Source organism: Indicator indicator, chromosome 5 (assembly GCF_027791375.1).
Source record: "Indicator indicator isolate 239-I01 chromosome 5, UM_Iind_1.1, whole genome shotgun sequence".
NCBI classification, from domain to species: domain Eukaryota; kingdom Metazoa; phylum Chordata; class Aves; order Piciformes; family Indicatoridae; genus Indicator; species Indicator indicator.
This window is the reverse complement of record NC_072014.1, coordinates 19,854,495-19,867,740: the sequence shown is the minus strand read 5'-3', so window position 1 is coordinate 19,867,740 and position 13,246 is coordinate 19,854,495. Positions and strand designations below refer to the sequence as shown.

General features: G+C 39.1%; 1 protein-coding gene across 1 annotated transcript; it reads left to right on the top strand.

Moving 5' to 3' along the window:
- The first annotated feature begins 106 nt into the window (after positions 1–106).
- Positions 107–6,311, top strand: SCRN3 (secernin 3). The gene is made up of 6 exons (XM_054380894.1): positions 107–277; positions 1,037–1,236; positions 1,893–2,105; positions 4,700–4,862; positions 5,192–5,372; positions 6,155–6,311. Exons 1-6 carry the CDS (start codon positions 177–179, stop codon positions 6,308–6,310), a joined length of 1,014 nt encoding a protein of 337 aa, XP_054236869.1. The 5' UTR covers positions 107–176; the 3' UTR covers position 6,311.
- The last annotated feature ends 6,935 nt before the right edge of the window (positions 6,312–13,246 follow it).

Sequence of the window (13,246 nt, the reverse complement as noted above, 5' to 3'; positions counted from 1 at the left end):
AGTTTTAGCCTGCGATTTGGCCGATGAAGGAAGGGCAATGCATGCCGCAGCGCTGGTTTGAAAGGTGATTTGTTGTGTGTTCTGGCTCTTTGCAGTGCACCTACATCACCATCGAGCAGGTCGAACAGACCTACGCCGTGGTCCTGAGCCGCCCCTCTTGGCTCTGGGGGGCAGAGATGGGCGCCAACGAGCACGGCGTGTGCATCGGGAACGAAGCCGTGTGGGGGAGAGAGGAGATCTGCGACGATGAAGCTCTCCTCGGCATGGACCTCGTAAGGTTTGCACAGGCTGTTTTGGCAACTGGCACGGAATTCAGAATTGAATTTTGAATCATTAGTTTTGAGCTATATGGGAAAGCACATGCGTTCACTTTCAGGAGACACGCCTCTGTCTTCTGCTTTTCTAACCGTAGTTAAAACTGTGTTTCTTGGCATGGGCCAGTAGGTCTCCACCAGGAGCTGGGAGCCCATGAGAGGTATCGGGTGCTAGAACAGAATCTGTCAAGGATATCATCAAACGTTTTTCTCTCTACAAGGTTTATAACAAACCGAAACATGACTCAAAAAGAGCACAACTGGACTTTAGGAACTAGTGTTTTGGTCTTTCTGTAGGCTCTATACTCATCTCCTGTTTCCCCCATCTTTCAGACATGAATTTTTAAGTTTCAGGCTTAGCCATGCATCTCTACACAAATCATGGCAGTTTCTTGTGTGTGCCTTACTGGGTACAACATAACTCTCATTAACCTTCTTGGATTGTTTCATCCTGGTTCCAATACCCACACAGCACTTGCAGTCATTTCTTAGGAGCTCTCTCCCTGCCTTTCCGTGTTTCCGTTTGGTTGTTTCTGCTCATGTCCAGGACATAGAGGACTCACCTTGAACAAGCCCTTCAGGTGACTTGCTTCTTTCTCTTACCAGATGATACAAGCAGTAGGTACATATAGAAATAGCTCTCTAAGTTAATTCAAATACTCAGGCTGAAGAATTGTATGTGAGTTTATAGTTCCGAAGATAACATCTTCCTTTTGTTTTAGGCTTGGACTGGAGAGAGCGGACACAGCTGAAAAGGCTCTTGCTGTCATAGTTGATTTGCTAGAAAAGTATGGACAGGGAGGAAACTGCATGGAGAGCCACATGGCATTTACATACCACAACAGTTTTTTGATAGCTGACAGAAAGGAAGCATGGGTGCTGGAGACATCAGGAAAATACTGGGCAGCAGAAAAAGTAGAAGGTATGGATGGTGTTCTTGATTTTAAATACTTCAAATGCAATGACAATTAGCAGTTCTCCACTTCTAATTTACCATTTCATTAAGGCATCAAACTAGCTCTGAGTTATATACATGAGCCTGTAAACAGCAGGAGCTGCTTTCTAGGGTGTCAGTGTGGAGTGGCTATCTTCACAGAGGAGCTGAGTCATTTCCAGATTCAGAGATGACCACAGAGGTCATCATGAGAATGACAGCAATACGAAATGTTCTTAAGACTTGATGGCAACTGATTGCAGTTTCATCTGATGACAGGGTAAAACTAACAGGATCAAGTGCATTGAGTCCTGAAGTCACTGATTATTCCAGTGGCCTTAGAAGGACAAGATACGTCTTTGGAGGCCCAATAGAAAGAATGTAAAGATAGGAATAATTCAGACATAGTGGAAATACGATGTTGGCAATAGAAATAAATGAGTCAGAACTGAGTGGCAGTGAAATTTCAATTTGAAGGATGCATTATAGCCAGGGAGAGGGCCAGTAATAAGCCACAGGACTCCCAGATCTTGTAGGAAACTCTTCAGGTGTATCATTTGCTTTAGTAAACTAATTGTAAACAAAATGCCAAGAGAAAGCATTCGATGTATTTAAAATACATTCTTTCCTCACCTTACAAACAGGAGGCATGCGGAATATTTCCAACCAGCTCTCTATCACAACCAAGATTGACAAAGAGCATCCAGAACTGAAGAAATATGCCAAAAGCAAGGGCTGGTGGGATGGAGAAAAGGAATTTGATTTTGCTGCCACATATTCTTATGTAAATACTGCCAGAATGACCACATCCAGAGGTCGATATTGTGAAGGCTATAAACTTCTGAACAAACACAAAGGTATAATTTTTTATATATGTTTCTAGAATACAAGCAAAGCATTTAGTGAGCTACATTAACTTAAACCATAAATGATTAGACAGCTGATGTGGGCAATCATTCAAATGATTTGATGAACAAGAACTTGGTAGAGTAACTTCTTACCTATAGGAGAAACCTTCAACTTGAATTCTTTGCCGATTTGTTGATGAGGAAAACTTAAAACATGAGTCAAATATCAAACACAAACACAGCTACAGTGAAAACACCAAGAGGTCATGTTATGACCACGCTACTAAATACTTGGTGTGACCTGCTGTGATACACTTTGGTAGGCTATGCATTATTACTGTACCTCTAAGAAAAAAAAAACCTGAAGACTAAAACAGACTTCCAGTGGTTTGCAACCACAAACAGAACCTTATGAACAACTTCAGTTTGGTACCACTCATACAGGTCTAAGACAACAAAAGCACAGCATTCAGATAAATATCTTGCATTTATTTTTTGAGATTGTTTTTAAATCCTTGTAGTTTAACTGTAAGTGCTCCTTTAACTTTGGGGATTCCAACAAAACACACTGAGAACAGAACAAAATAATTTTCTGTACTCTAAGCAGATGCTCCGAATCACTGACTTATTTTTCAGACCTCTATAGAAAGAAGTTACTGTGTCCACCTGGCACGTTTTTGCTCCATCTGTATCCACTTGCTCATTTGAAATAATGAAACAAAAATTACGTTTCACTCCTCTATTTATTTGAGGTCTGCCAGATCAGGTTTAGCATTTAGTTAATGCATCAGAATGACTTAGCTTTTGCTATCCTGCTCTAATGATCATGTAAATCCTGCATTCATTTTGAGAACTGCAGGTTCTGAGTACAGAAAGCATTTTCATAATACCTGTATTTACTTGTATTATGAAAATGCTGAGATTCTGTCAGTGTTTTCCTTCTAAGTCCCCATTTTCAGACATTTACCTGAGCCATTTGAACACTAGGTGTTCGGGCTATCAGCTTCATGTGGTGCCAGTTTGTTTAGATGTATTTTAAATAGGTGCCCTAACTAAAAACTATTTGGTTTGCAGCATCAGTAAAATCACTGGTTTCTTAATCAGTTTACCCTTCTCAGCTTTCTTTCTCAGTGGCATTACAGATTTTTTTTCCAGGCTGCCTACCATGTGAAGACCATTTTTAGATAAACATTATTTAGATTTCAAAAAAATAGGGAACATATTTCAGGAATATAAAATAATAAAGAAGTCTAGTGGAAAATACACAAGACCTTTGCTGGACAAGCTGCCAACTTGCAGTTGACAAACCGACTGTTGCTTCTTTTAATTTCTTTCATTCAACTCACTTGCTGATTTCATTAGTTGTCTGATTTTCCCAGGCAACTGTGGAAATATTTACGTGTGTTTCCTTGCTGAAATGTGGTGCTGCATGGCTGTCTACAAGCAATCTGAATTGTGTATAAAAAAGTAGCATTGGAGACCATCTGACTTGGCAGCAGAGCAATTCTTTAAGAGTAAACAGCAAAACAGTTTTAAAGAACAATCTTTATGCAACTAGAACTTCACTGAGTGAAATACTAAAAGATTAAATGGTAGACGATACCTTCAAGTTAAAAAAAAAGAGTGAATTATGTTTTTCTGCCATAAATATATGCTCAACTGGTATGCCAGATTTGAAAAGGAAAATACAAGTGCTGTCTATTAGAATATTGGATGGCTTGGTGATAGCATGACAAGATTTAAGCAGTGTACAGGGCACAGATACATGAACAGCGGTATGTATCATTTGAACACTAGATGACAGACCATAGATGCAGAGACATGTAGAAAAGATTTTGTTTCACCTGAAAAAAAAAGAATTCTTACAGACATTTGGTACTATACCTCACATGGGTAGCCAATGAAGACTTCTTTTTAAATGGAAGTACTACTGTAGTTTGTGTTGATTCCAAGTATAGAACATGTTACTCCAGTGTATCCTTTCAATTGTCAACTTGAAGCCTAAGTGCTTTGGAATGTCAGATGATTAAAATAAAATAAATAAAAATTAAACAACAAAAAAAAAGGAAAGGTGACAGTCTTGGTGTTACATTTCCAGAGGTACACATAAAATCCATGCACGGTTTTTGTTACTTTTACATTTCCAAAGCAATGTAGCGGTATTAACACCAATACAAACACAAAAAAACTATTACAGTGATTGATTTTAACTTCCACACAGTACTTATAAAGCTCAGCCTTTAATCCAAGCTACTTATTTTCATCTGAAAAGTCACTGTGTGAATGGCCGTTCGCTATCCATATGTATTTTACCGTTCTGGGAAACATCATGTGTCATCATCCCCCTTCTTTTCCAAGTCATAAATGTTATAGCTCATTATCCCCTACTCTTTGAAATAAATACTCTGGGGAAAACAATAATATTTTAAAGTGTGTTACACAGTGAGGTATGCTGTTAAGATGTTCTTTTTTTTTTCTGCCAACATGGATAACTAAAATTGCTATTGCCTATTAAAGGAAAAAGCAACCAGTTGTAGAGAACATGCCATTTAGTTGGTATCATAAGCAGTGCTGTGTGTAAATAACTATTGTATCTTAAATAGGATCCATCACTTGCGAAATAATGATGGAAATTCTCCGTGACAAAGAGAGTGGCATTAATATGGAAGGTGGATTTATGACAACTGGAAGCATGGTGTCTGTATTGCCTCAGCAGCCTAATCTGCCATGTATTCACTTCTTTACTGGAACTCCAGATCCTGCAAGGTGATATAGCAAGAAGTAATTTGGATAAAAAGTTGCAAATATCTGCAATTTGTCTAATTTTTCCTTTTGTTTTGTTTGTTGGTTTGGTTTTCTCTCGTTTGCTTATTTTCCCCAGAAAAATCATATTCAAAAAGTAGGAAGAACATTATGTATAGTAATGATGTCTACTTAGTGAGTCATTGCTATGACACTGACTTAAAACATCAGCAGATATATTTTATTTTTAAATTGAGATTTCTTTCTTAAAAGAAGGAATTAGAAAAGTGGGGAAAAATACAGCAATAGACTGTCTTAATTTTAAAAAACTAAGGTCTTCTATTTTCTCCTAGGTCTGTATTCAAGCCTTTCATTTTTGTACCCAGTATTACTCGTTTATTAAAAACTAGCTCCCCTACATTTGGTCACGATGATCCAGTTAAGAAGCAGCCACGTTTTCAGAATAAGCCAGATCGAAGACATGAGCTCTATAAAAAACATGAAAGTGCTGCTGTAGTTATGGAAACTACCCAGGTACGTTGATTAAATTAGATTTCAATGCAAGCAGGTGGTTTACATAAGCTCCTTGCTCACATTTTGTTAATGTGATACTATTTAATGCCCTGTGATGGATCGCAGAGAACAGTGCAGCGCAGCAGAAAGCGCATTGTTTCAGCATCTGGCTGGCATGTGTTTCAAACGCTAAAATTTGCAACTAGCACTTTGCTGTACTACCAGGCCCAACATCTGTAGTGCTCATCTGGCAGTGTAGCAGGCTACACATACCTCTGTGCCAGTCAGAGAATGGGGAAATGCTTGAGCAGCCACAGGCAAATACACAGCTCCTGATAAAAGTACTTAAAACCCTTCAGAACTCTGGCCTGAGGCAGTAAAGAGGCATGCTTATCATTGCTTAGTAGGGACAGGAAAGGAAACAAGATCACGAAAGCTGGATACAAAGGTGAAGCAGAGATGTAGTTGCTTACTTTTAACAGTACCATCTCCTCTATTTATAGATCCACATTCTAAAAAATAAGGCATATGCCCACTTAATTAAGTTTTGGTAGCATAAATACCTAGAGCAGCTTTAATTTTATTTTTAGTCCGTTATATGAGGATGCAGGGAGATGAAATGAGTGCAAGATGTTAGGAAAGATCGCTAAAAAATCTGTCATGATGCTAACTTCTACAAAACCAACTTTCTACCCTAGAAACTATTGGATGTTAAAATAAGGACAGCAGAAAAGAATTTTGTTAGGGTGAATGCTACATGCTCTGTATATTTTTTAGTGAAATGCAGATGTTTCTTTTTGCAGGACCAAGGTAAAAAGATGCTGAAAGATATACAGGAATTGGAGAAACAGAAGATCAGTGAAATGGAATCAATCCTGCAAAACGGATGTCTTGACACTAACCAAGTGGTTAACCTTTTTTCACAGTGTGTGGAAGAAGAACTCAAAATATATAGCTAAACTTGCGATTTGAATATAGTAAAACTCAGTTTCATGATTAATTTTTCTACTTAAATGGCTATATAGATTTCATCTTATTTTCAGTGTACTAGTTAGTGTGAACAGTTTTAAAAGATGCAGATTCATATTCAGGCCAAACAGCTCTTGGTTGTATGAAGCAACATTGAAAAGGCTTTTAAGAGCTAGGCAGTGGCTTTGTCTGTATGTGACATAAAGCTGTCAGTAGAGATTGATTTTGTCAACAGCAGATGCACTTAGAATGTAATGGCTTGATTAAATTGTGGAACAGCCCCATCTTTGAATGAAGAACACAACTGAGGGTTGGAGAACTCAGTTGCAGTGTACACATGTAGCATTTATAGTCAATTGTAGCAGAAATTCACGTTTTCCTGAATTTTAATGGTGACCCCGAAGGACTTTGTAAAATGTAGACCCTTTTACTTACACTGAATAAAAAGGAAAAGATATGCAAGTCAAGCAAGACTGATATTCAGCTGTTTGACACAACCACTCTAAGATATGTTTCATATATGAAGCCTCTGGTCCTTCAGTGTAAAATGACACTAAGAGTTACAGAATCACACAGTGTCAGGTTGGAAGGGACCCCAAGGATCATCTGGTCCAAACTTCCTAGGTAATAGTATAGTTTAAATGAGGTGGACCAGCACCCTGTCGAGCTGAGTCTTAAAACTTTCTAATTTAGGGGAATCTACTACTTCTTTTGGAAGATTATTCCAATGTCTAACTCTTATGGTGGGAGAAGGGATTCTCCATCCTGCTGATAGCCACCCTTTACGTATAGGCACATGGAAATAATGACCCCCCCTAAGCCTTCTCAAGGCTGAGCAAACCCAGTTCTCTCAGCCTTTCCTCATGTGTCAAGTCTTCCAGTCCTCTGATCATTCTTGTGGCCGTTGTGAAATCTGATTACATGGAATTCAACAGTGCAAGCATCCTACAAGTTACCATACAATTTGCACTTCCCTATTTTGACCACCCTGATATAAAAAAATAAAGTAACTTATTAACATGATGTTATTGTGAAATTAATTCTGCAATACACTTTATCACATCATCTGTGAGTTTTTTAATGTTTCTTGAATCATTACTTTTAAAAAGTGGGCAACTATTGAGGAGGTTGGGGTACACAAGTATATGCATGTACTCAACAGGATACCTGAAAGCATTTCAAATTTTTTTTCACTTCATATAGTGCCTTTTAATCATGACTTACCTTGCCAAAATTACTAGACTATGGAGTTAATCAAACTTTTTGCCCTGCCAAAAACTCTTCCACTCTGCTCCTTTTAAAGGTAATGATCAATATGTGACAGTAATGTTATTATCTGTGGCAACAAAGAAAGAAAATTCTGGCTTTACTACATGATCAAACAGGGTAAAAAGTATAACTGGAAGTAAAAAAAAAAACAAATCCAAAACATAGTATTTCTACAACCATCAGTAAAGAACTTGGAACATGAAATGGAGAATTAGAGCTGCAGTGGCAGTACGTGACATGACAGCATGCCCACAGAAAGAGCATTATTTGATGGGCTCTTTATATTAATCAGTTTCTGGAATTGTCTCAATGTTAAAGATGGGGTTATACACATGGAGTTGTGTCATTTTTGTAAGCTGTTTTATTTCCACTCTCTCCACTGGTAAAAAAATTGTAGGCAAAAAAAACTTCATACACAATGAAGTTTGCAGAAGTAGTAAGGAAATAGCTTGCTCAAAAGTAGCTCTCTGGTAACTGCGAGGCATTAATAAATGCCAGGTAAAACTGTGCTAGAAACCAAGGTATGAGTCAAGTTTACAGATAGCATAAGAAAATGTTAGTGCAAACATGGTGAAGTTACACAGGAGTGAAAGCAGTGAACTTCAGGGAAGCCTTTTAATGAATTTCTTGGCCAGTTAATCATAGGCTGGCAATTAACAAGGCTAAGCATGCTGGTTTAGTTGTAATATTCCAACTCTAGTGTCTGTGCTGTGTTTATTCATTGGCCTACAGGATACAAAGCAAAAGTGTGATGTGTGGAGATAGATCAAGTGATCACCAGAAGAGTATCAGAAACTGTGGTACTGTTTTTTTCCTGGCATTTCCTCCTCCTAGAACACATGCAGTGTGAAAACAGGAAATGACGATAAGACCAGGAGGAATAAATACCTCTCCCATCACCACATATTAAAAAAGAAATTAAAAAAAATGTATGTCCTCTAGAGGGCAACCTTTGCATGTCTCAGCATACATCTTGCAGCTTATTTTAAAAGATCTAAGGCTTTACAAAGGAGCATTTTTTCCCCAAAAAAAGTGTACTAAGATTGCTACCAAGAAAAATTAAAAGTTAAATATCACCCCTTCTCTGTTATCACAATTAATTTGAGATTAATGATAGGAAAAAGATCCACTCTTTTACTGGAGACTCCTCTGGAATTACTTGTTCAGTGGATGTTTTCATGGAACTATAACTTAAAGGTAACTGAGATTTACCCCAGACTACTCTACCTTCAGAATAAAAGAATTCATTGCACTGTTGACCACATCTTTAAAGCAAAGCTATTTGTAACCACCAAAAATTCGCACATCACTAGATCAACCACTGACACACATCAAATTGTCAACTATTTTAAAACTTGCCAGTGATCCTTGATGGAAGCAAATATCTACCTGAAAAAAAAGAGTTGCTCTCTAAAGCACTTAAAAGTCTATTCTCAGGTTTCCAGAAGTACCTAGTTGTATTGGTTTAAGCTGACTGGCCCCACTAGGAGGGATGAAGGACAAGATGGGGGGACACCACGCTCACATCTTGGAACTTCTTGTGGTTAGCCTGCTCCAGCCGTATGAGGGATGTCCCTCTTCTAATGCATGAGCCTGTGTTTCAGCCATGGAGGAGCTGTCCCAAAAGGTCAAACGAATCCAAAAGAACATGTCCTACTCCCCACCTGTGCAGTCTAATATTTCAGCTATTAGAACCCAGGCAAGAGAGAGAATCTAAGGAAGCATGCACCACGGTGTATCCTCTGGTTTTACTTACGTGACCAGAGTGAAGACGTGAAGAAGTGGGATGGAAAGTCCACTTCAGCTCTAGCTGCACAAGTCTGTGAGCTGCAAGGAAACCCTTTTCAGAAGAATGCTGCCCCAGTTTCCAGTGGAAAATCTCACAAAGTGAGCAGACAGGTTGACACTGCCTCTGATCCTCTTGAAGGGGTCTCCAAGGCATTCTTACAATATGCAAGTAATTCTTACCAGGATTAGAGGGGCTCTGCCTCTAACCAGGTAGACGAGAGAGACAATCAGGTCTGTTGGGCTGTGTGGATCAGATGGCCCAGTACAACAAAACCAAGAGAGTATAAACCTTCAGTAGACACAGGTGCGCAATGTACTCTGATGCCATCGAACTCTGATACCTCTCCAGCTCCCCAGAGAGCTTGTGGAGTCTCCTCTGGAGACTTTCAAGACCCATCTGGATGCATTCCTGTGTGACCTGTGCTAGCTTCTATGGTCCTGCTCTGGCAGGGAGGTTGGACGTGATCTTCAGAGGTCCTCTTCAACCCCTAACATCCTGTGATCCAAACTACGAGGGGGTGGAACATGTCTACATTTCTGGTGTGACGGAAAACCCAGCAGCCGAGTGTGTTAGAAGCTGAGGTGAGCCTAACCAGGAATAAATGGCACAAACACCCCATTGTGACTGGCCCAGGGGCCCCGTGCATCCTTGGTATAGGCTATATTAGGAGAGGGTATTTCAAGGATCCAAAAGGATACTGGTGGGCATTGGGTATAGCTGCTTTAGGAATAGAAGAAAGAAAATAGCTGACCACTTTCTTTGGTCTCTCAGAGTACCCATTTATGGTGGGGCTGCTGAACATTAAAGATCAGCAGGTGCCAACTGCCACTGCAATGGTGCACTGGTGCCAATATTGTACCAGTTAGGATTCCCTGATTCCCTATTTATAAACTAATTCAACAACTGGAGAGACAAGAGGTAATCACTAAAACTCATTCACCATTCAGCAGCCCCATATGGCCAATGCAGAACTCCAGTGGTGAATGGAGAGTGACAGTAGACTACTGTGCTCTGAACAAGGTTATACCAGGAATGAGTGCCACTGTGCCAGATATGCTGGAGCTCCAGTACCAGCTGGAGTCAAAGGCATTTGTTTCCATTCCCAGAGCACCGGAATGCAGGCCACAGTTTGCTTTTACCTGGAAAGATGTCCAGTATGACTGGAATCGACTGCCCCAGTGGTAGTAACACAGCCCCAACATCTGCCATGGACTGATCCAGACTACTGTAACAGGGTGGAGTTCCAGAATGCTTGCAGTACATTGACTCATCATGTGGGGAGACACAGCAGAAGTTTACGAAAAAGGGAAGAAAATAACCCAGATTCTTCTGAAGGCTGAATTCACTATAAAATGGAGTAAGGTTAAGGGACCTGCATGACAGACCCAGTTTTTAGGGGTAAAATGGCAAGATGGGCCACCAGAAGAAACAGGTGACAGGTGCTGAGGAGGCTCCCCCATACAACAAACTGCCAGATAATGAAAAGCAATAGGTCTGATCACTGACAGAGCTGCTGCACTGTGGGAAAGCACCAAAGGTGGCAGGCCGCTGTGTGGTGTCCCACACAAGGGGCTGCAGAAGCTGCTGAGAGAGAAGGTGAATCAAGTCAGTTTGCAGAGGTGAAAGCCATCCAGCTGGCTTTAGATACTGCTGAGCAAGAAAAATGGCCAGTGCTCTATCTCGATACTCCTGGATGGTGGCAAATGCTTTGTGGGGGTGGCTACAATTGGCAGTGCAGAGGTAAACCCATCTAACTGGGAAGATATTGCCACTCAGGCAAGAACTTGGTGGTCAAAGTACATCATGTGGATGCCCATGTACCCAAGAGTTGAGCCACTGTTGTAACTGGACTGAGGGCACTCAGCTGCCAGCTGAGTTAAACCCAGGACACTAGTAATTTATATATAGCCCCGTATATAATTCTTTATTTACCAACAATCATAGACTCTCATCAGACTAACAGGTATGTTACTAGCAGTTACAACATTGTAACAGTTAATAGAATAGAATCTGGTGTCTGCTGTAAATTAGAGATGTTCTCTTCATCACCTTTGTAACAGGAAGCCTTCTCTAAGCAAAAACGTTGAGGTATTTCTTACTTAAAACAGATACATTGTGTTCAAAGCTAGGAAATAGCACAACCATTATAAAAAGGGAAGCAGGGGCATGACTTAAGAGATGAAAATGAGAAAGACGAGGGTGCAAAAACAAAGGCAGTTTTAGGACCATAAAACTGACTTAAGATCAACTTCTTGAACATCTGAAGAATTAAACCCTCCCAGTATTTGGTAAGTATATGACAATGTGAAATGTCCCTAAAAAGGTCTGTCTAGGCTGTTAGATGAAAATTGGTATTTTTGTGTGAATACCCATTAACCAGTCTTTTGCTTTCCTAAAAGGCATAAAGGGTGGGTTTCACAAATACCAAGTCAGAAACCCAAAAACCACTTCAACAAATCTTTCAGAAAAACACATTTGTTGTAAATCTTGACATGCAAACAAAACCCTCTCAGACCTCACATCGCATCAAAGCTCAGAACTCTGAAATAAAGTAACAGATTTATTGAGAAGTTATAGTACTTAGAAACCAGACATACTCATGGCTTCTGCTTTTAAGTCACATTTATCCAATTATTCCACAATATTTGATGTAGCCATCTTAAGCAGTTGCAATGGAAATACTCTATTGTTTCCCTTTGTGGTCACAGCCAGATACAGCTGTCAATTGTTTTGCTGCTGGAAAGCATTACAATATGTCAGCTTGTGTAGCATATGTATGTGGTAGGATGCAGTTGTTTCTGTGAACACTGCAGGAGTGCAATAAGACTGACAGTAAAAGGAATTATTTTTCCAACATAAGCCTTGCATGGAGTTATAGTTACCACAAAACAATTTTTTTTCTCAAACAGTAGTTTAGGCTGCTAAAAATCACTTTTAATTCTTAATACAAAGTAGATGCATAAGCAGTACAAATCTGTGTACTTAAAAAAAAAAAAAGCAGGGGAGGGACTTTTAAAAACAGAGTGAGAAGAGTTATTCATATGCTTGAGCAAGTATTTTTTTTAATACTTAGATTCCTTTTCCTCACCATATAAAATTTTTATATAGCTATATAAATTCTGTTCTTGCAGTTTTAAAAAGACAGTATAATGGCTAACATATACTACAGTTTGTCTTCCTTTTTCAAAACACTGCAGAAGATACAGTTTCTGCCTTCAGTGCACAGGAATCTGAATGACATTAGAATAGGTATTTAAATATCGTATCAATGCCTGAGGTTTATTAGAAATCTGTGTTAGGCAACCAATACTGAAAATTTAGGTTCTCCAGCTACTCTAAACCCTATCTTAGATGTTCAGTTTGGATTCTTTATAGAACAGATTTAAAGGTCACTATATTTAATTGTAAAAGCTTTATGATTTGATAATTTACTTTGTCCAGGATACCTGCACAAGTCAAGGCTTCCATAACATCTTTATTTAAGGCTAGCTCTTCTGAATAAAACTGGAATAGCTAATTTCAGAAGGTAAAAAAAAATAATCTTGACAAAGCTGTTACTACCACCATAGGGCAAAACATCAGAAACAATTTGATATGAAATTCCATTAGATGGGATTTTTTCCTAACATGGGGGAGTGGTAGATATTCTTATACAGTTTTAAAATTTGGTAAGTTTGTACAAAACTGTAATTTATCCCACTCAGTATTACCTCACATCAGAATCATCTTGACAACAATTCTAATGTTACAAATAGAGGATTTTATCTTTAAGGAAGAAATTAACTACCTGACCTGACGTGGAAACACCTAGAAAAGGTTTCTGGTGTTAGACAAGAGTAGAGTAGTAAAAACGGGTATGATGGATGAA